The sequence below is a fragment of the Nannobrachium achirus genome (assembly GCF_963921795.1).
Source record: "Nannobrachium achirus genome assembly, chromosome: 20".
In the NCBI taxonomy this organism is placed as follows: Eukaryota; Metazoa; Chordata; class Actinopteri; order Myctophiformes; family Myctophidae; genus Nannobrachium; species Nannobrachium achirus.
In genome coordinates, this window is record NC_137827.1 from 342,501 (window position 1) to 367,500 (window position 25,000).

General features: G+C 42.7%; 1 protein-coding gene across 3 annotated transcripts in view; it reads left to right on the top strand.

Annotated features, from left to right (window-relative positions):
- The window catches only part of gphna (gephyrin a), a 53,361-nt gene that overhangs the window by 21,587 nt on the left and 6,774 nt on the right, over positions 1-25,000 (top strand). For 2 of the 3 annotated variants that reach the window (XM_080750195.1, XM_080750196.1), the window contains exons 10-21: positions 1,926-1,968; positions 3,033-3,170; positions 3,855-3,947; positions 11,721-11,776; positions 12,068-12,187; positions 12,696-12,754; positions 13,694-13,847; positions 15,809-15,930; positions 17,330-17,417; positions 17,772-17,845; positions 18,768-18,832; positions 22,477-22,539. In XM_080750195.1, the coding sequence (XP_080606321.1) occupies positions 1,926-1,968; positions 3,033-3,170; positions 3,855-3,947; positions 11,721-11,776; positions 12,068-12,187; positions 12,696-12,754; positions 13,694-13,847; positions 15,809-15,930; positions 17,330-17,417; positions 17,772-17,845; positions 18,768-18,832; positions 22,477-22,539 (1,075 nt within the window). The remainder of the gene's footprint in view (positions 1-1,925; positions 1,969-3,032; positions 3,171-3,854; positions 3,948-11,720; positions 11,777-12,067; positions 12,188-12,695; positions 12,755-13,693; positions 13,848-15,808; positions 15,931-17,329; positions 17,418-17,771; positions 17,846-18,767; positions 18,833-22,476; positions 22,540-25,000) is intronic. The other variant, XM_080750197.1, reaches the window with a different exon arrangement.

Here is a 25,000-nt window from a genome sequence, read left to right on the forward strand (position 1 = left end):
GCTCAACATGATCTACCCATCCACAATGTTTAAAATGACCAGCTCAACATGATCTACCCATCCACAATGTTTAAAATGACTAGCTCAACATGATCTACCCATCCACAATGTTTAAAATAACTAGCTCAATATGATCTACCCATCCACAATGTTTAAAATGACTAGCTCAACATGATCTACCCATCCACAATGTTTAAAATGACTAGCTCAATATGATCTACCCATCCACAATGTTTAAAATGACCAGCTCAACATGATCTACCCATCCACAATGTTTAAAATGACTAGCTCAACATGATCTACCCATCCACAATGTTTAAAATGACTAGCTCAATATGATCTACCCATCCACAATGTTTAAAATGACTAGCTCAACATGATCTACCCATCCACAATGTTTAAAATGACTAGCTCAATATGATCTACCCATCCACAATGTTTAAAATGACTAGCTCAATATGATCTACCCATCCACAATGTTTAAAATGACCAGCTCAACATGATCTACCCATCCACAATGTTTAAAATGACTAGCTCAATATGATCTACCCATCCACAATGTTTAAAATGACTAGCTCAATATGATCTACCCATCCACAATGTTTAAAATGACTAGCTCAACATGATCTACCCATCCACAATGTTTAAAATGACTAGCTCAATATGATCTACCCATCCACAATGTTTAAAATGACTAGCTCAACATGATCTACCCATCCACAATGTTTAAAATGACTAGCTCAATATGATCTACCCATACACAATGTTTAAAATGACTAGCTCAACATGATCTACCCATCCACAATGTTTAAAATGACTAGCTCAATATGATCTACCCATACACAATGTTTAAAATGACTAGCTCAATATGATCTACCCATCCACAATGTTTTAGCTGAGGGCCTCAGGGTGGCTTGGGAATAGCAGCACTGGCGTTATAGAGGTCCGCACACAGCTCAATGCTCCACAGAGTTTATTTAAAAGATAAAAGATAATCTTTTATCTTTTAAATAAACACTGTGTGCAGACCTCTATTCTTTTTAATCACATGTCGACCTGAGCCTGTTAACCCTGACCCTGAGCCCAGCACCAGCACTTTGGAAAGGATGTGCACATCATCTTGTTCTTTTAACTAGTTACATTTATCATCATCTTGTTCTTTTAACTAGTTACATTTATCATCATCTTGTTCTTTTAACTAGTTACATTTATCATCATCTTGTTCTTTTAACTAGTTACATTTATCATCATCTTGTTCTTTTAACTAGTTACATTTTAGTTACAAACACACTTACTGTAAGGAGGAAATAAATGGGAAATACTGGGGGAAATGTCTTCATCCCATTCTGTAAGGAAGTGGTAGGTTTTGGGGTTCTTTGTAAAGCTACTGACTCTTGAACAAAGTTTGCCTACTTTAGAAGCCATGAAGGGAGCTGACAGGCCCTTCTTGATGTGATATTGACATATTCTTTTTATATTTTAATGATATATTTTTATAGTCATGTCATGTGGTCTACCTGCACACCCTTCCTTTTGGCCACCCCTGCTCTACGGCAATCATACAGTATCAGTTCCACAACAATAAGCATCTCTCTCTCTCTCTCTCTCTCTGTCTCTCTCTCTCTCTCTCTCTCTCTCTCTCTCTCTCTCTCTCTCTGTCTCTGTCTCTGTCTCTCTCTCTCTCTCTCTCTCTCTCTCTCTCTCTCTCTCTCTCTCTCTCTCTCTCTCTCTCTCTCTCTCTCTCTCTCTCTCTCTCTCTCTCTCTCTCTCTCTCTCTCTCTCTCTCTCTCTCTCTCTCTCTCTCTCTCTCTCTCTCTCTGTCTCTCTCTCTCTCTCTCTCTCTCTCTCTCTCTCTCTCTCTCTGTCTCTCTCTCTCTCTCTCTCTCTCTCTCTCTCTCTCTCTCTCTCTCTCTCTCTCTCTCTAGGTGCAGTCCAGGTGTGGCAGTAATGAGAATATTCTTAGAGCCAGTAAGTAATAATAATAATAATAATAAAACTTTATTTGTACAGCACCTTTCATGACATGAAATGCAGCTCAAAGCGCTTTGCAGAGCACACAGGTCACAGTGTAAGGTTTATAATGTGTGTGTATGTGCGTGCACACAGGTCACAGTGTAAGGTTTATAATGTGTGTGTATGTACGTGCACACAGGTCACAGTGTAAGGTTTATAATGTGTGTGTATGTGCGTGCACACAGGTCACAGTGTAAGGTTTATAATGTGTGTGTATGTGCGTGCACACAGGTCACAGTGTAAGGTTTATAATGTGTGTGTATGTGCATGCACACAGGTCACAGTGTAAGGTTTATAATGTGTGTGTATGTGCGTGCACACAGGTCACAGTGTAAGGTTTATAATGTGTGTGTATGTGCGTGCACACAGGTCACAGTGTAAGGTTTATAATGTGTGTGTATGTGCGTGCACACAGGTCACAGTGTAATATGTGTGTATGTGCGTGCACACAGGTCACAGTGCAGTGGACATCTCTAAGGTTTATAATGTGTGTGTATGTGCGTGCACACAGGTTACAGTGTAAGGTTTATAATGTGTGTGTATGTGCGTGCACACAGGTCAGTGTAAGGTTTATAATGTGTGTGTATGTGCGTGCGTGCACACAGGTTACAGTGTAAGGTTTATAATGTGTGTGTATGTGCGTGCACACAGGTCACAGTGTAAGGTTTATAATGTGTGTGTATGTACGTGCACACAGGTTACAGTGTAAGGTTTATAATGTGTGTGTATGTGCGTGCACACAGGTCACAGTGTAAGGTTTATAATGTGTGTGTATGTACGTGCACACAGGTCACAGTGTAAGGTTTATAATGTGTGTGTATGTGCGTGCACACAGGTCACAGTGTAAGGTTTATAATGTGTGTGTATGTGCGTGCACACAGGTCACAGTGTAAGGTTTATAATGTGTGTGTATGTGCGTGCACACAGGTCACAGTGTAAGGTTTATAATGTGTGTGTATGTGCGTGCACACAGGTTACAGTGTAAGGTTTATAATGTGTGTGTATGTGCGTGCACACAGGTCACAGTGCAGTGGACATCTCGAAGGTTGCCAGAAGGCACCGCATGTCTCCCTTCCCGTTGACCTCCATGGACAAAGCCTTCATCACCGTCCTGGAGATGACCCCTATCCTGGGCACAGAGGTCATCAACTACAGAGGTCAGTATGACCCCTATCCTGGGCACAGAGGTCATCAACTACAGAGGTCAGTATGACCCCTATCCTGGGCACTGAGGTCATCAACTACAGAGGTCAGTATGACCCCTATCCTGGGCACTGAGGTCATCAACTACAGAGGTCAGTATGACCCCTATCCTGGGCACTGAGGTCATCAACTACAGAGGTCAGTATGACCCCTATCCTGGGCACAGAGGTCATCAACTACAGAGGTCAGTATGACCCCTATCCTGGGCACTGAGGTCATTAACTACAGAGGTCAGTATGACCCCTATCCTGGGCACTGAGGTCATCAACTACAGAGGTCAGTATGGCCCCTATCCTGGGCACTGAGGTCATTAACTACAGAGGTCAGTATGACCCCTATCCTGGGCACTGAGGTCATCAACTACAGAGGTCAGTATGACCCCTATCCTGGGCACTGAGGTCATTAACTACAGAGGTCAGTATGACCCCTATCCTGGACAAGCGGCAGCAAGACACCATATTATATAAATCAACGCCCCGGCCCATTGCACAACCCACCAAACAAAAACAAGAGATGTGTGTATATGTGTGTATTACAGATGGTAAGGTGTTTATTAGGTGTGTATATATGGTGTGTTACAGATGGAATGGGGCGGGTCCTAGCTCAGGACATTTATGTCTATATATGGTGTGTTTCAGATGGAATGGGGCGGGTCCTAGCTCAGGACATTTATGCCAAAGACAACCTGCCTCCATTTCCTGCTTCTGTTAAAGATGGATACGCTGTGAGAGGTGAGGCCTCTATTAATATAATCATTATTAGTATTATTAATATTCATTCCAGGGTTATTATACATATATTATAAATATATGATACAACAATATAAATATATTATATAAATATAAATATAATATAAATACATGATAAATATATTATATAAATATAAATATAATATAAATACATGTTGAAACGATCTCCTGGCCCATCTGCAGCTAAATATTATAAACATATGATATAATTGCGACCGTCAGGGAGCAGTTTATTGCGACCGTCAGGGAGCAGTTTACTATGAAAACCTCCACCGGCCGTCCGTCCGTCCGTCCGTCCGTCACACGTCACACGTCACACCTTTGCCCTGCTCATATCTCCGCATCAGTATGACATCACACCACATGTGTACACAAACCTTTGTGTACGTTGCTGTGGCAACAGTCTGTTGTTGCTGGTCTGTTAGTGTACGTTAGCAACCACCTTAGCAACCATGGTTTTACCCTAGCAACCAACTGTTTACCCTAGCAACCAACTGTTTACCATAGCAACCATGTTTTTTTACCCTAGCAACCAACTGTTTACCATAGCAACCAGATACGCAGAGCAGGGATCTCCATATATGGGCATAAACAGGTGACATCACACTGATGTCAGATACTCAGAGCAGGGATTTCTCCATAATATATGGGCATAAAAGGGATTCTGTTAGGGATCTCCATATATGGGCATAAAAGGGATTCTGTTAGGGATCTCCATATATGGGCATACAAGGGATTCTGTTAGGGATCTCCATATATGGGCATAAAAGGGATTATGTTAGGGATCTCCATATATGGGCATAAAAGGGATTCTGTTAGGGATCTCCATATATGGGCATAAAAGGGATTCTGTTAGGGATCTCCATATATGGGCATAAAAGGGATTCTGTTAGGGATCTCCATATATGGGCATAAAAGGGATTCTGTTAGCTGTTAGTGATCTCCATATATGGGCATAAAAGGGATGCTGTTAGGGATCTCCATATATGGGCATAAAAGGGATTCTGTTAGGGATCTCCATATATGGGCATGAAAGGGATTCTGTTAGGGATCTCCATATATGGGCATAAAAGGGATTGTATCCCAGATGATGCCCTGTTAGGAGATCCACACTAACAGAATCCATATATGGTCCTACCGACAGCTGCTATAAGCCAACCCTGGCGATAAGGTCTGAGTCGAAGAAATGCTTCTTTCCTGGCAAGAATTGCCCCTTTATACTGTAGGGCTCGTTTGTGTATTGTATGACATCACGCCACATCATCGGCTGAGGACTGTGTGATGTCATCATATCTCCATATATGGAGACATAAGTTGCTCATGCCCAAATATGGGCTGGTGAGGTCAGACTTAGTGTGATGCGTAGGTTATCTCCATATATGGAGATTCAACTTCAATGAGTAACCATGGCAAACTGTCAACTGCCCGTATGTTCTTGATAATTGGTAAAACAAACTTTTGGCCTATTTGTGGAGATAAGCGACCAACGGTCGCTTATCTCCCGATTAGGGAGTCTTACTGGTATAGATATAATAATATAAATATATGTGACTCTCCCATGATGAAAGATATGATATAATATAGATATAATAATATAAATATATGTGACTCTCCCATGATGAAAGGATCTCCTGGCCCGTCTGCAGCTAAATATTTATAAATATATTATAATTATATTATACATATATTATAAATATATGATACAACAATATAAATATATTATATAAATATAAATATAACATAAATACATGATGAAACGATCTCCTGGCCCATCTCCGGTGGTCACCAAACTATTCCTGGTTGTCACATAGTCTATTCCTATGAGCCACTATAAATAGAACTAATAGTGTAAAAAAACATCACAAGGATGCAACTGGGACGTATCATCAGTGATGTAGCCTGGGGTCGACGGGTGTTTCGGGTCTCGCAACATCATACACCCTCGCCCAGGTGACCCAGCCGGGGTTGATCAAGTCCCGACTTACGTCCCAGTAGCTATCCACGATCAGTCCTATTAGGGAAAGACAGGGTCACTCAATGTGCTGCACCGGAACTACTCTGCCGGGATTGGGGGTACCATTCTGGCGCGTGGAAGAACTAGGCTCTATGGGTTGACTCCTGGCCGGGCTCCTCCTACGTCTCACCAGGTCCTCCCCTGCTCTCACCAGGTTCAGAACCTGTGCGTTGCACCAGACCCCAATCCAAACATTCCATTCAGCTGCTGCAGTTGAATGGCCCTCCTAAAGGCCTCACCGTGGATTTGTTGGGCTTCTTCCTCACGGAAGACACAGGCTGGGGCGCTAACCCAACCTGCTCCCGGGTGCCGTCTAAATTCCGGCCGTCAACCGAGTCTCCGGTGGTCACCAAACTATTCCTGGTTGTCACATAGTCTATTCCTATGAGCCACTATAAATAGAACTAATAGTGTAAAAAAACATCACAAGGATGCAACTGGGACGTATCATCAGTGATGTAGCCTGGGGTCGACGGTTGTCACATAGTCTATTCCTATGAGCCACTATTTGTTGGGCTTCTTCCTCACGGAAGACACAGGCTGGGGCGCTAACCCAACCTGCTCCCGGGTGCCGTCTAAATTCCGGCCGTCAACCGAGTCTCCGGTGGTCACCAAACTATTCCTGGTTGTCACATAGTCTATTCCTATGAGCCACTATAAATAGAACTAATAGTGTAAAAAAACATCAAAAGGATGCAACTGGGACGTATCATCAGTGATGTAGCCTGGGGTCGACGGTTGTCACATAGTCTATTCCTATGAGCCACTATAAATAGAACTAATAGTGTAAAAAAACATCACAAGGATGCAACTGGGACGTATCATCAGTGATGTAGCCTGGGGTCGACGGGTGTTTCGGGTCTCGCAACATCATACACCCTCGCCCAGGTGACCCAGCCGGGGTTGATCAAGTCCCGACTTACGTCCCAGTAGCTATCCACGATCAGTCCTATTAGGGAAAGACAGGGTCACTCAATCTATATTATATCATATGTTTATAATATTTAGCTGCAGACGGGCCAGGAGATCGTTTCATCATGGGAGAGTCACATATATTTATATTATTATATCTATATTATATCATATGTTTATAATATTTAGCTGCAGATGGTCCAGGAGATCGTTTCATCATGTATTTATATTATATTTATATTATTATATCTATATTATATCATCTTATATTTACAATTGGCTTAAAGCCGCAGCCCACTTCAAGCAACGGACACAGGACACAGGACACAGGACAGTGGTGAAGCCTCAGTGGTGAAGCCTAAGCCAGCCCAGGCACTGAGAGAGAGAGAGAGAGAGAGAGAGAGAGAGAGAGAGGGAAGGGGAGAGGAGCAGGGCAGTGTATCGAATTACATTTACAACAGAGAGGGAGGGCTAGAGACGCACACTTTGGGGGGGGGGGGGGGCAAATGCACAGAGAGAGTGAAAAAAAAAAATTCTCAAAAAAAATTTTTTTCTAAAAATTTTTTTTTTCTCAAAAAATTTTTTTTCTCTAATTTTTTTTTCTCAAAATTTTTTTTTCTCAAAAAAAAATTTTTCTTCTCAAATTTTTTTTTTTTTGTAAAAAAACATTTTTTTCTCAAAAAAAACATCAGATCGTGGCCACCCTGTACCTCAGGGATTTGTTTTCGACGAATATTTACTCCTATAGACGCAACGCGACGACCTAGAGGGGAGGCCGGCACAGCCGGCCGACCTTCTAGTATGTTTATAATATTTAGCTGCAGATGGTCCAGGAGATCGTTTCATCATGGGAGAGTCACATCATATATTTATATTGTATCATATATTTATATTGTTATCATATACCAGTAAGACTCCCTAATCGGGAGATAAGCGACCTTTGCACTGGGTGAAAAGAGAGATTATCTGACATATACTGGTAGAGTATATGACAGTTTATGTACAGATATACTGGGCATATACCGACATTATTGGGTATATACTTTTTTAGGGATATTCTGGCATATTCCTCTGTATTCAGTGATAATTGGTGATATACTGCCCCCAGCTAGACAAAGGCACACAAAGGCACACCCTGCTGTGCATTTGTCTAGCTGGGGGCAGAATATCAGGGGAATATGCCTGAAAATCTCTTGAACTGAAAACTTCCAATAATGTGGGTATATCCCAGTATACTGGTACAAAATGGTACAAAATGGGTCATATACTCTACCAGTATATGTCAGATAATCTCTCTTTTCACCCAGTGTTGGTCGCTTATCTCTACAAATAGGCCAAAAGTTTGTTTTACCAATTATCAAGACATACGGGCAGTTGACAGTTTGCCATGGTTACTCATTGAAGTTGAATCTCCATATATGGAGATAACCTACGCATCACACTAAGTCTGACCTCACCAGCCCATATTTGGGCATGAGCAACTAAGTGACCGTTGGTCGCTTATCTCTACAAATAGGCCAAAAGTTTGTTTTACCAATTATCAAGACATACGGGCAGTTGACAGTTTGCCATGGTTACTCATTGAAGTTGAATCTCCATATATGGAGATAACCTACGCATCACACTAAGTCTGACCTCACCAGCCCATATTTGGGCATGAGCAACTAAGCGACCGTTGGTCGCTTATCTCTACAAATAGGCCAAAAGTTTGTTTTACCAATTATCAAGACATACGGGCAGTTGACAGTTTGCCATGGTTACAAATTGAAGTTGAATCTCCATATATGGAGATAACCTACGCATCACACTAAGTCTGACCTCACCAGCCCATATTTGGGCATGAGCAACTTATGTCTCCATATATGGAGATATGATGACATCACACAGTCCTCAGCCGATGATGTGGCGTGATGTCATACAATACACAAACGAGCCCTACAGTATAAAGGGGCAATTCTTGCCAGGAAAGAAGCACTTCTTCGACTCAGACCTTATCGCCAGGGTTGGCTTATAGCAGCTGTCGGTAGGACCATATATGGATTCTGTTAGTGTGGATCTCCTAACAGGGCATCATCTGGGATACAATCCCTTTTATGCCCATATATGGAGATCCCTAACAGAATCCCTTTCATGCCCATATATGGAGATCCCTAACAGAATCCCTTTTATGCCCATATATGGAGATCCCTAACAGCATCTTTTATGCCCATATATGGAGATCCCTAACAGAATCCCTTTTATGCCCATATATGGAGATCCCTAACAGAATCCCTTTTATGCCCATATATGGAGATCCCTAACAGAATCCCTTTTATGCCCATATATGGAGATCCCTAACAGAATCCCTTTTATGCCCATATATGGAGATCCCTAACAGAATCCCTTTTATGCCCATATATGGAGATCCCTAACAGAATCCCTTTTATGCCCATATATGGAGATCCCTAACAGAATCCCTTTTATGCCCATATATTATGGAGAAATCCCTGCTCTGAGTATCTGACATCAGTGTGATGTCACCTGTTTATGCCCATATATGGAGATCCCTGCTCTGCGTATCTGGTTGCTATGGTAAACAGTTGGTTGCTAGGGTAAACAGTTGGTTGCTAGGGTAAAACCATGGTTGCTAAGGTGGTTGCTAACGTACACTAACAGACCAGCAACAACAGACTGTTGCCACAGCAACGTACACAAAGGTTTGTGTACACATGTGGTGTGATGTCATACTGATGCGGAGATATGAGCAGGGCAAAGGTGTGACGTGTGACGTGTGACCGACGGACGGACGGACGGTGGAGGTTTTCATAGTAAACTGCTCCCTGACGGTCGCAATAATATATTTATAATATATTTATTTATATTTATATTTAGCTGCAGACGGTCCAGGAGATCGTTTCATCATGGGAGAGTCACATCATTGCGACCGTCAGGTCGCAGTTTAGTATCAAAACCTCCACCGGCCGTCCGTCGGTCGGTCGGTCGGTCGGTCGGTCACACGTCACACGTCACACCTTTGCCCTGCTCATATCTCCGCATCAGTATGACATCACACTGCTAGCTTCGCTGCTGGTGATGTCACTAGCTATGATGTCACTGTGACTGTGCACCATGCCCAAATTTGGAGATCATATGTGGCAAAATATCAACAAACGAGTGAAAGGCCTTTATCAAGTAACCATAGCAACTAAAAATCAACAAACAAATTGTGCAAAGTGAAATATCTTTATCTGGTAACCATAGAAACCAAAATAATCAACAAATATGAGTATTTGTCCCCTTGTAGTATGTCACTAATTTGAAATATGTGGGAATGGCTGACACAGAACTCCATATTTGGACATAGAAGTGACAGACAGATGATATCTCCATATATGGGCATAAAAGGGCATGGCTGATGATATCTCCATATATGGGCAATTGGGCATAAAAGTCGCAATCAGTATGACATCACACCGTACACAAATGACCCTTATATAAGACCGGCATTATCTACCGACAGATTAGTAACAATATGTCAAAATCGTCTAGGAAGGATGGTGTGAGTCATGCTGGCAGTGATGACCTGCCTCGGACCCTGCTTGCATCTAATCTGTCGGTAGATAATGCCGGTCTTATATAAGGGTCATTTGTGTACGGTGTGATGTCATACTGATGTCAGCAGTGTGATGTCATACTGATGTCAGCAGCTATGTCTCTATATATGGAGTTATATGTTGTTCGTGTCCAAATATGGAGCTTGTGAGGTCAGACTTAGTGAGATTCGTCAGTTATCTCCATATATGGAGGGATGTGTTGGTTATCTCCATATCTGGAGATTCAACCTTCAACGATTTTGACATCTTGTTACTAATCTGTCGGTAGATAATGCCGGTCTTATATAAGGGTCATTTGTGTACGGTGTGATGTCATACTGCCAGCATGACTCATACCATCCTTCCTAGACGATTTTGACATATTGTTTGTGGAGATAAGCGACCAACGGTCGCTTATCTCCCGATTAGGGAGTCTTACTGCTATATTTATATTGTATCATATATTTATATTGTGATCATATATAATATATTTATCATATATTTATCATATATTTATCATATATATTTTAGCTGCAGACGGTCCAGGAGATCGTTTCATCATGGGTTAGGGTTAGGTAGGTTAGGGTTAGGTATGTATATATGTAATATAATGTATAATATAATTATAGCTGCAGACGGTCCAGGAGATCGTTTCATCATGGGTTAGGGTTAGGTAGGTTAGGGTTAGGTAGGTTAGGGTTAGGTAGGTTAGGGTTAGGTAGGTTAGGGTTAGGTATGTATATATGTAATATAATGTATAATATAATTATAGCTGCAGACGGTCCAGGAGATCGTTTCATCATGGGTTAGGGTTAGGTAGGTTAGGGTTAGGTAGGTTAGGGTTAGGTAGGTTAGGGTTAGGTAGGTTAGGGTTAGGTAGGTTAGGGTTAGGTATGTATATATGTATTATAATGTATAATATAATTATAGCTGCAGACGGTCCAGGAGATCGTTTCATCATGGGTTAGGGTTAGGTAGGTTAGGGTTAGGTAGGTTAGGGTTAGGTAGGTTAGGGTTAGGTAGGTTAGGGTTAGGTATATATGTAATATAATGTATAATATAATTATAGCTGCAGACGGTCCAGGAGATCGTTTCATCATGGGTTAGGGTTAGGTAGGTTAGGGTTAGGTAGGTTAGGGTTAGGTAGGTTAGGGTTAGGTAGGTTAGGGTTAGGTAGGTTAGGGTTAGGTAGGTTAGGGTTAGGTAGGTTAGGGTTAGGTATGTATATATGTAATATAATGTATAATATAATTATAGCTGCAGACGGTCCAGGAGATCGTTTCATCATGGGAGAGTCACAGGCTGGACAACAGGTCAGAAATACTTTATTACTTTGATTACTTTTATCAAATAATATTATAACTTAACCACCCACTTGATTAACTTTCATGAATGTGAAATTAACTGTAAAATATTTGATGCAACTTCATTTCTCTACGTCTTTATGCGTGCATGTGTGTGTGTGTGTGTGCGTGTGCGTGTGCGTGTGCGCGTGCGCGTGTGTGTGTGTGTGTGTGTGTGTGTGCGTGTGCGTGTGCGCGTGTGCGCGTGCGCGTGCGTGTGCGTGTGTGTGTGTGTGTGTGTGCATGTGTGTGTGCGTGCAGCCCAGTCACACGGTCATGCCAGGCCAGGTGATGAGAGTGACCACTGGAGCCCCCATCCCCTGTGGAGCCGACGCTGTGGTGCAAGTAGAAGATACTGAGCTACTGAGAGAGTCTGAAGATGTAAGTATTTATACTAGGGTTAGAATAAATACTAACCCTGTACCATAGAGTACTGTCTATACCATACACATGTACCCTAACCCTGTACCATAGAGTACTTCTATACCATAATACCATAGAACCACGTGTACCCTAACCCTGTGGTGCAAGTAGAAGATACTGAGCTACTGAGAAAGTCTGAAGATGTAAGTATTTATTCTAGGGAACCATTTACGGCTGTCATAGCTGAATGGTTAGGGAGCCCGCCTGGGGAACCAGAGCCCCTGGTTGTCCCAGGTTCCATTCCATAGCTGAATGGTTAGGGAGCCCGCCTGGGGAACCAGAGCCCCTGGTTGTCCCAGGTTCCATTCCATAGCTGAATGGTCAGGGAGCCCGTCTGGGGAACCAGAGCCCCTGGTTGTCCCAGGTTCCATTCCATAGCTGAATGGTCAGGGAGCCCGCCTGGGGAACCAGAGCCCCTGGTTGTTAACAGGATGTTGTACACAGCTAACAGGATGTTGTGTTTCAGGGTACAGAGGAGTTGGAGGTGAGGATCTTGGTTCAGGCCCGACCCGGACAGGACATCAGGTAAGAAAACACACAAACACAACATTAATAGAGTACTTCATACCATAATACCATAGGACCACATGTACCCTAACCCTGTACCATAGAGTACTTCATACTAACCCTGTGGTGCAAGTAGAACATACTGAGCTACTGAGAGAGTCTGAGGATGTAAGTATTTATACTAGGGTTAGAATAAATACTAACCCTAACCCTGTACCATAGAGTACTTCATACCATAATACCATAGGACCACATGTACCCTAACCCTGTACCATAGAGTACTTCATACTAACCCTGTGGTGCAAGTAGAACATACTGAGCTACTGAGAGAGTCTGAAGATGTAAGGATTTATTCTAGGGAACCATTTACCATTTACATATTAATGCATATTAATGCATATTAATGTATATTAACGTATATTAATGTATATTAATGTAAAGGCCTATAGGTCATGACATCAGAAGGGGGGAGTGTGTCCTGGCTAAAGGGACTCACATGGGACCCTCAGAGATCATGTATATTAATGTATATTAACGTATATTAACGTATATTAACAGGCCTATAGGTCATGACATAAGGAGAGGAGAGTGTGTCCTGGCCAAAGGGACTCACATGGGACCCTCAGAGATCATGTATATTAATGTATATTAACGTGTATATATGTTGTATTAAAGGCCTATAGGTCATGACATCAGAAGGGGGGAGTGTGTCCTGGCTAAAGGGACTCACATGGGACCCTCAGAGATCATGTATATTAATGTATATTAACGTATATTAACGTATATTAACGTATATTAACAGGCCTATAGGTCATGACATCAGAAGGGGGGAGTGTGTCCTGGCCAAAGGGACTCACATGGGACCCTCAGAGATCATGTATATTAACGTATATTAATGTATATTAATGTATATTAACGTATATTAATGTATATTAATGTATATTAACATATTAACAGGCCTATAGGTCATGACATCAGGAGGGGGGAGTGTGTCCTGGCCAAAGGGACTCACATGGGACCCTCAGAGATTGGTCTGCTGGCCACCGTCGGGGTCACAGAGGTCAGCGTGCACAAGTTCCCCGTGGTGGCCGTGATGTCTACTGGGAACGAGGTACACACACACACACACACACACACACACACACACACACACACACACACACACGCACACGCACACGCACACACACACACACACACCAGCCACCACAGTCTCGTAAATCATGTTTTAGGGATGAGCATTTCGACACAACTGCCAATCAAACTGACTGTACTGGCCAATCACAGCGCATCTTTTCCGGGACTTGGCCAATCACTTAACAGCATAACATCTGTTGATCCAATAGGCTTTGAGGGCTGCTGGGAAGACAGGAACTAGAAAATGGTGTCGAGTTCAGATCTCTTATCAAAGGTCTGATTTATTGAGCCTGGCTTCTGCACCAGTTATTCATAATAATAATGGTTATGTAATATAATAATATAGTAAGACGCCTCAGGGCGACATGTGACCTCAATTCTTGGCCATCTGGCCAGTGATGTATATCGGGCCAGTTACCCATATATGGAGACATCCATTTTATGCCCATATGGAGATCCCTGTCTGAACCAGCCACGCAGATATGAGCTGTCTTCCTCCATATATGGGCATTCCCATATGAAGTCCTATTATATGGGCTAAATATTGATGACATCAGGGATCTCCATATATGGGCATGAAAGGGATTCTGTTAAAGTGGTTCCCCTGACATCACAACATACAATCCCTTTTATGCCCATACATGGAGATCCCTGTCGGTACGGTGGAGAATTGGCTTTACAGGAAGTAGATTGACTAAATGACATGACACCAGAGCTAGTAATCTCGCGTGGCCAGACTGTTGACTCCGCGATTTGGCAAATGCTCCCGTCAACAGTCTGGGGCACGGAAATAGAAACGATGAGTGTGAGATAAAGCGGATGTGGCGCAACCGCTCCCTTGGTGCAGTAGCAATAACATGTCCAATATTTCTGGGGGCGTTATTTCGTCTTTCTCTGGTGTTATTGGTGTTGCCTCCATGATGTTTTCAAACGTTTTCTTAAACTATACACCCATAACAAGAATAGGCTGCTCGAATGACTTTGTCTGAGCTATTGTGTTTCTGTTATGTTTCCAGTGGGACTACAGTTCAGTGCAGCAGTGGCTACTTCCGATACTCACCGTTCGGGAGCTGCCGTTCCAGACTCTATATAGCATTCGGAGATTGTGGAATAGTTGTCTGGCTACGTGAGACTACAGAGCTAGTAGTCTCGCGTAGCCAGACAACTATTCCACAATCTCTGAATGCTATATAGAGTCTGGAACAGCAGCTCCCGAACGGCGAGTATCGAAAACGGGCATTAACGTTCAAAAAAATATATTTTAAAATGTCATTTCTGCTAAGCAGCAAGCTAAACATGCTTATATGATTTTTATTTATATAATGATAAATATGTGTGATGTGAGACTGAAACGGAAGTGACGTGGGGGCTTCACTTCCGCTTCATCTCGCACTCGCCGTTTCTTCCCCGGTGCGCCAGACTGTATGCCGGGAGCATTTGACCAAATCGCGGAGGCAACAGTCTGGCCACGCGAGACTACAGAGCTAGTAACTGTAACAGGAAGTAGATAGACTACTTCCTGTGAGTACATGACACCAGAGCTAGTCTGTGCATAAATCGTCGGCACGCAAGAACGCTTCTTTTCGGTTGATCCGCCGCGCAACATTTATGATGAACAGCTATGAGCACCTCTGGATAATGATATGTTTTTAAAGCTGTCTTTGTCTGTGAAAGATAACACATATACATGTGTGTGCGTGTGTGGTGTGTGCTTGCCTACGTGTGTGTGTGTGTGTGTGTGTGTGTGTGTGTGTGTGTGTGTGTGGGTGGGTGGGTGTGTGGGTGTGTGTGTGTGTGTGTGTGTGTGTGTGTGTGCATGCCTGCGTGTGTGCCTGTGTGCGTGCGTGCGTGCGTGCGTGTTTGTGTGCGTGCGTGCGTGTGGGTGTGTGTGCGTGTGTGTGTGTGTGTGTGTGTGTGTGTGCGTGTGTGTGTGTGTAGCTGTTAAACCCAGAAGACGACCTCCACCCAGGGAAGATCAGGGACTCCAACCGCTCCACCCTGTTGGCAACCATCCAGGAGCACGGATACCCTACCATCAACCTGGGGATCGTAGGGGACAAGTAGGTTACCCTGCTGTACCCTACCATATACCCTACCATACCCTACCATACCCTACCATACCCTACCATCAACCTGGGGATCGTAGGGGACAAGTAGGTTACCCTACCATACCCTACCATACCCTAGCATCAACCTGGGGATCGTAGGGGACAAGTAGGTTACCAACATTAGTAGTTACTGCTGAGGAGAGGGTTCTGTTCACTTTCACTCTCTGTACCCTGTTGGTGAGAAAGGCAGCATAGCAGTGTATTCACCAGTATATCTTTATATCACCAGTATATCTTTGACACCAGTATATCTTTATATCACCAGTATATCTTTGACACCAGTATATCTTTATATCACCAGTATATCTTTGACACCAGTATATCTTTATATCACCAGTATATCTTTGACACCAGTATATCAGACTGTATTGTGAGAAAGGCAGCATAGCAGTGTATTCACCAGTATATCAGACTGTATTGTGTTGAAAGCTGAAGAAAAGTCTAAGAACAACAGCACAACTTGCATGATTCTTATTGGACAGATCTAGGTGTTTAGGTAGTGACCAAAAACTGCTTCAGCCAATGAAGAAGCTGCATAAAGGTGACGTCACGAAAATGCTGGTTCCTCATTGGCTAAATGTTATCTCGAGCTATTAACAATATAATATATACAAAAATGATGATGATGATGTCATTGTGATGTCATTGTATCCTTCCAGTCCAGATGACCTGATTCATCGTCCTTGATGATTGGTTGACCACATTTTATTTCACAAGATTTCTTGTTACGTCTGCTCTTCATGAGGGTTAATCATTGTGATGTCATTATGATGTCATTATATCCTTCCAGTCCAGATGACCTGCTGTAGGGCTAATCATTATGATGTCATTATATCCAGTCCAGATGACCTGCTGTAGGGTTAATCGTTGTGATGTCATTATATCCAGTCCAGATGACCTGCTGTAGGGTTAATCATTATGATGTCATTATATCCAGTCCAGATGACCTGCTGTAGGGTTAATCATTATGATGTCATTATGATGTCATTATATCCAGTCCAGATGACCTGCTGTAGGGTTAATCATTATGATGTCATTATATCCAGTCCAGATGACCTGCTGTAGGGTTAATCATTATGATGTCATTATATCCAGTCCAGATGACCTGCTGTAGGGCTAATCATTATGATGTCATTATATCCAGTCCAGATGACCTGCTGTAGGGCTAATCATTATGATGTCATTATATCCAGTCCAGATGACCTGCTGTAGGGTTAATCATTATGATGTCATTATATCCAGTCCAGATGACCTGCTGTAGGGTTAATCATTATGATGTCATTATGATGTCATTATATCCAGTCCAGATGACCTGCTATAGGGTTAATCATTATGATGTCATTATATCCAGTCCAGATGACCTGCTCAGTGCTCTCCATGAAGGTATCAGCCGTGCTGACGTCATCATCACCTCTGGGGGCGTGTCCATGGGAGAGAAGGTGATTGGTTATTTTATTAGACAACAATGTAGTAGTTTACAAGTACAGTTGAACACCCTGCCAAATAAGTCCTTTTATGGTCTTTTTTTACTTTGGAAGTCCTTGGTATTCAATCCATGAACTATGACCTCTGATGTAACAAACACTCAGTTAATTAGTGATGTCATGATGATGTCACTGACACTGTGTGTGTGTGTGTGTGTGTGTGTGTGTGTGTGTGTGTGTGTGTGTGTGTGTGTGTGTGTGTGTGTGTGTGTGTGTGCGTGCGTGCGTGCGTGCGTGCGTGCGTGCGTGCGTGCGTGCGTGCGTGCGTGCGTGCGTGCGTGCGTGCGTGCGTGCGTGCATGCATTTCAGGACTATCTGAAACAGGTTCTAGACATTGACCTTCATGCTCAGATCCACTTTGGTCGAGTCTTCATGAAACCTGGGTGAGCAAGGGTTAATCTAATCCTCATCATCATCATAATGAGAATAATAAACAATATGCACAACGTAACAACATAACAATCAACCATAGAAACAGAAGCCACTTTAACAAATGAATAAACAATATGCACAACGTAACAACATAACAATCAACCATAGAAACAGAAGCCACTTTAACAAATGAATAAACAATATGCACAACGTAACAACATAACAATCAGCCATAGAAACAGAAGCCACTTTAACAAATGAATAAACAATATGCACAACGTAACAACATAACAATCAACCATAGAAACAGAAGCCACTTTAACAAATGAATAAACAATATGCACAACGTAACAACATAACAATCAGCCATAGAAACAGAAGCCACTTTTAACAAATGAACAAATGATTATTGGAAACAGCTGGGCAGAGTTGTGAGGGATGGTGGATCTTATCAACATGGTTGTGTTGTGATTAGGCTACGGGTCATTGGGTCAAGGTTAAAGGCCCAGTTCACCTCTGATTAGGCTACGGGTCATTGGGTCAAGGTTAAAGGCCCAGTTCACCTCTGATTAGGCTACGGGTCATTGGGTCAAGGTTAAAGGCCCAGTTCACCTCTGGGACAACCAGATCTTATTTTATTGTTGTTTGGGACATTTTGCATCATATGATGCAAAATGCATCACTAGTCATGCTGAAATACTAAAATATCTCAACAATTAAATTAGATCTGGTTGTCCCCTCTGCTCTGTTAACATTATGGGTAATCCATTCTAGTGACAAATTAAATGTGACACACATCATGTATTTATTTAGACAACAAGAAGAGTCGCTGCTTTAGACAAGTGTAGATAATGTGTAAAATAATACTGATGACATGTCTGTCTGTCTGTCTGTCTGTCTGTCTGTCTGTCTGTCTGTCTGTCTGTCCGTCAGTCTTCCAACCACCTTCGCCACAGCAGACATCGATGGAGCACGAAAACTCATCTTCGCTCTGCCAGGTACTACGTGTGTGTGTGTGTGTGTGTGTGTGTGTGTGTGTGTGTGTGTGTGTGTGTGTGTGTGTGTGTGTGTGTGTGTGTGTGTGTGTGTGTGTGTGCGTGCGTGCGTGCATGCGTAATAATCATGTGTAACTACTAACTAGGTGTTCCTCTAGTCTTACTGTCTTCATCCAACCTTTATTCAGTAGCTTCTCAAATACTGCACAATACCACTACCCTGTTGTACCCTGATACCACCCAATACCACTACCCTGTTGTACCCTGATACCACCCAATACCACTACCCTGTTGTACCCTGATACCACCCAATACCACTACCCTGTTGTACCCTGATACCACCCAATACCACTACCCTGTTGTACCCCTGTACCCTGATACCACCCAATACCACTACCCTGTTGTACCCTGATACCACCCAATACCACTACCCTGTTGTACCCCTGTACCCTGATACCACCCAATACCACTACCCTGTTGTACCCTGATACCACCCAATACCACTACCCTGTTGTACCCTGATAACACCCAATACCACTACCCTGTTGTACCCTGATACCACCCAATACCACTACCCTGTTGTACCCTGATACCACCCAATACCACTACCCTGTTGTACCCTGATACCACCCAATACCACTACTCTGTTGTACCCTGATACCACCCAATACCACTACCCTGTTGTACCCCTGTACCCTGATGCCACCCAATACCACTACCCTGTTGTACCCTGATACCACCCAATACCACTACCCTGTTATACCCCTGTACCCTGATACCACCCAATTTTGTCGACTAAGACTAAAAGACTACAAGATTTTGATATTTTGACGATAATTCTAGACTAGACTAAAACTGTTTCAGAAGACTAAGACAGGACTAAGACTAAATAGTGTGGTATTCAAAAGACTAAGAATGAGACTAAATCAACACTGCAGTGTGTCTTATGTAGGCGCTGCGCCCCCTAGTGGCTACATCCTCTGACCTCTGACCTTGCTTGTGACCTATAGTAGTTGTCTCCGCACCCAGGCCCTGACTCCTCCTCCTAGCTGTGGTAACCATGGCTACTGTAACCATGTGACTTGACGTTGTGCGTCGCATGCCTTGTCATAATGTGTGCTATGATGTTCTTAAAGGGACAGTACATAATGTGTGCTATGAGGTTCTTAAAGGGACAGTACATAATGTGTGCTATGATGTTCTTAAAGGGACAGTACATAATGTGTGCTATGATGTTCTTAAAGGGACAGTACATAATGTGTGCTATGATGCTCTTAAAGGGACAGTACATAATGTGTGCTATGATGCTCTTAAAGGGACAGTACATAATGTGTGCTATGATGCTCTTAAAGGGACAGTACATAATGATGTTCTTAAAGGGACAGTACATAATGTGTGCTATGATGCTCTTAAAGGGACAGTACATAATGTGTGCTATGATGCTCTTAAAGGGACAGTACATAATGTGTGCTATGATGTTCTTAAAGGGACAGTACATAATGATGTTCTTAAAGGGACAGTACATAATGTGTGCTATGATGCTCTTAAAGGGAACTTCAGCTTCAGGGATAAAGGCCCCTCCTCCTCGGCCAATGAGAGTGACAGCAGACAGCCCCTCCCCCCTCCACCCAGAGGAAGTAGGTCCAGGAGTGCCATAATATGACCCCTGACCCCAGAATGACCTCTGACCCTGCTCTGACCTCAGAATGACCTTAACCCCCCCCCCCCCCCCCCCCCCTCGCTGACCTTTAACCTTTCCCACGCCCCAGAAGGTCAAGGTCTGACCTCCAGGTGGCGCTATGACTCCTCCCCCAAACCCCGCCCTTTATTGTTTTTCTGCCTTTATCGTATGTTGTTCTTTTAATAGTTTTTATAGTTTTATAGTTTTGTATTATAGAGACTGACAGGAACAGGGAAATCTGGGTTGAACATGATCTGTGGTGCTGCCTCTGGTGTTGAGATTGTGGACGTCCTTGACGTTTAGGAAGTATTTAGTCAGGTACATGGGTATCTTGGTGGTGTAGTGTATCTTGTAGACAAGTATTTAGTCAGGTACATGGGTATCTTGGTGGTGTAGTGTATCTTGTACACCAGTATTTAGTCAGGTACATGGGTATCTTAGTGGTGTAGTGTATCTTGTAGACAAGTATTTAGTCAGGTACATGGGTATCTTGGTGGTGTAGTGTATCTTGTACACCAGTATTTAGTCAGGTACATGGGTATCTTGGTGGTGTAGTGTATCTTGTAGACCAGTATTTAGTCAGGTACATGGGTATCTTGGTGGTGTAGTGTATCTTGTACACCAGTATTTAGTCAGGTACATGGTTATCTTGGTGGTGTAGTGTATCTTGTAGACCAGTATTTAGTCAGGTACATGGGTATCTTGGTGGTGTAGTGTATCTTGTACACCAGTATTTAGTCAGGTACATGGGTATCTTGGTGGTGTAGTGTATCTTGTACACTACACCACCAAGATACCCATGTACCTGCCCTAACACATACCCTCTCAGAGTAGTCCTGCCCTAACACATACCCTCTCAGAGTAGCCCTGCCCTAACACAGGCTGATGTTGGAGGGGTGGATTCACATTTCCCCTTTTTTCCCCCTGAAAACAGCCTGTGGATCCTATTGGTTCACTGGGCTGTGCACCCGCCCCACAGCCACGCCCCCATAGCCCCACCCCCACTCCCCATAGCACACGGCTCCGAGCCCTGAAGTCACAACGTTTGGAGCCACGCCCCCTGCACTCTGATTGGTTGGGGAAATGTAAGGTTTACTCCCACTTCCTATGCCAGACATTCAGCAGCTTTAAAAGCCCCCCCCCCCCCCCCCCCCCCACCCACCCCTCCCCCCCCAGTCACTGCACGATGCAGAAGGGAGGCCTCTTGGTATTTTATGAAAATGTTTGCCTGGTTCCAGCCCATAGACCCGCCCACTATCTGAGCGGACTGGTTCTCTTGGTCTGGTGTTGTCATATGACGCTAAAGTTTCTCTGGTTTAGGCAGAACCAAGCCAATGAGAGTCGGAGCCTCGGAGGAGGGGGTGGGTCTAACTTTTGAAAATCAACAGAAACAGTGGAGGGGGGGGGAGCTCAGCCAAAGCTTTTAATTGCTCCCTTTGAACTTCAAAGGGCTTGTGCTTACCTCGTTAGCATCAAAGACAACCACCTGTTTGATGCCTGTCATAGAGGGGAGGGGGAGGAGGGAATGTTTTTGTGTACACACAAGTCAAACAGATCTCTTGTGTTTGGGAATTTCAAATCTCTTGTCAATGGGACAATGTCAGACTCAAGTCTGAAATCAGGCTATGAAAATGTTGCTACTCTATTTTCACTACACTCAATAAAATAAAATAAGTAAACACTTCTTATGCAAATACAAACACACAGTGGAAACTGGTAAAAGATAACAAAGTCTATCCTTACCAAATACCATTTGTTTTGTATTGTGTTTATTACAACTGTCTTGTTTAGGCTACTGTATTTTATCTGTCATTCTATGTTATATGAGTTAAAAAAATACCTCAATTGAGACAAAACAAGCACAAAGGCTTTTTTTGAGATATCAAAAACAAAAGCTCCCAAGCCGTGACGATCCGATTCCCACTCCTGGAGAAATGAAGTGTGTTGTGTCTCCTGTTTGTCTCAGTGAGAGGGAAGTTAGCACCAGAGGAGCAGATAGCAGTGAAACAAGGCAGAGAGCCTTTAGTAGGTAAGATAACCAGACTACTGCCACCTACTGTACACTATCTAGTACTGACAGAGAGTCTATAGGTAATATAACCAGACTCTATACTGCCACCTACTGTACACTATCTAGTACTGACAGAGAGTCTATAGGTAATATAACCAGACTCTATACTGCCACCTACTGTACACTATCTAGTACTGACAGAGAGTCTATAGTAGGTAATATAACCAGACTCTATACTGCCAGCTACTGTACACTATCTAGTACTGACAGATAGTCTAGGTAATATAACCAGACTCTATACTGCCACCTACTGTACACTATCTAGTACTGACAGAGAGTCTATAGATAATATAACCACACTCTACTGGCACCTACTGTACACTATCTAGTAGAGGTGCACCGATACCGATATTGGATCGGTATCGGCCGCCGATATGAAGGTAATTAATGTTAATTAAATAATTATATCGGATATCGACACAACGTCGCCGATCCAATCCCCGATATAAATAATAATAAATATACAATATAATCACGCAATTGTAAGCCCATGAGGCCATGACCAAATGTTTTTAGCATATCATTATTAAATAAACATCCCAAAATCTTCTTATGGATCAAACTTTTTTTTTTGTCGCTCCTCCACCCTTGTCTTAACGAGACACGGCTTCGCTGCAGGCTGCACAGCAGGCACGTGCACACAGACACCAAAGGGGGCTTGACTCCATTCAAGAGAATTGTCCACCAAAATGCCTTTTTAGAAATGTCAGCCCCCGCCTCTCTTTACATTCTCTGCACTCCCTGCTGCACAGCAAGATGCTCTGGTCCTACTTATTATAACTCTATGCCTGACACTCAGTAAACATTAGCAGCCTACCGAATACAGAAGGTGCTGATTACCTTTGCATGTAAGGATATATTCCATAATCCTGTGTCATTGTCGTCTCAAAAAAAGATGAAGGAGAAAGAAAAAAAGCATCGTGTCACCAGGCTTTCCTGCGTCCAGACGGTCAGAAGGAGTTTTACTTTCACTTTCATAGACAGAATGCAACAGTATTGCTGCTGTTGCAAGCTATACAGAAAAAGCCATCCTATGAATGTCTCTTTATTTTAGCCAGTTTCAAAGGAGAATCACGTCCCGTTTCTCTGTTGTTGAAAGTCAGTCGTGTCGTCGTGTGTCTCCACACGCTGGATTAATTAATGCATGTCCAGGTGAAGCTCGTTAAAAGTCGTTATAGTCTCCTCCGATAGTTTCACAAAGTACATTAAGCAACAGAAATGTATTAAGTCCCTATACAGAGGTTTTACCCATGGGTTTTACAAGCCCCAACAACCGGAGCAGGGGCATGAGGTAATAATTTTGCCCTTAAATATTTGAAAGGACCAGACTAGAGTCAGACTATTGTGAGGTAAATGTCTCACCTTGGAAATGCAACCTTTTTTATTTGAGCTTTTAAGACAATCCTTTTGCATTAAGATACGATTTTGCTTGTTAAAACAATATTTATTCAATAATAATAGTATTAACAATAATATTTGAAATAAATCATCTGAAATGTAGCCTACACATAATTTAAAAATAAAGGTTTTGCTATAATCATGCAGCTCTAACAGTGACACAGACATAGCAGCAATGGCACAACATTATGGAAACATATATACAGTAGTATATTACTTTAAGTGAATGATCAGCTGGTATCAATATTATATCCATAATTAGACTGGGTTATTTGAAGAATTTATATAAAAAGAGTTGCCATTGCATTTTGCACTCAGTTGCACTGAATGCACTCTGTTATTTGAACTGAAGCTATCCTTTATTAATAAATGGCTTAAAGGTGAAGCTTTTTTGCTATGTAGCCTACTGTAAATATCGGGTATCGTATCGGTTATCGGGAAATAGCCAAATTAATATATCGGATCGGATCGGAACAGAAAAAAACGGATCGGTGCACCTCTACTATCTAGTACTGACAGAGAGTCTATAGGTAAGATAACCAGACTACTGCCACCTACTGTACACTATCTAGTACTGACAGAGAGTCTATAGTAGGTAAGATAACCAGACTCTATACTGCCACCTACTGTACACTATCTAGTACTGACAGAGAGTCTATAGATAATATAACCAGACTATACTGGCACCTACTGTACACTATCTAGTACTGACAGAGAGTCTATAGATAATATAACCAGACTACTGCCACCTACTGTACACTATCTAGTACTGACAGAGAGTCTATAGGTAATATAACCAGACTCTATACTGCTACCTACTGTACACTATCTAGTACTGACAGAGAGTCTATAGGTATTATAACAAGACTCTATACTGTCACCTACTGTACACTATCTAGTACTGACAGAGAGTCTATAGGTAATATAACCAGACTATATACTGCCACCTACTGTACACTATCTAGTACTGACAGAGAGTCTATAATAGGTAATATAACCAGACTCTATACTGCCACCTACT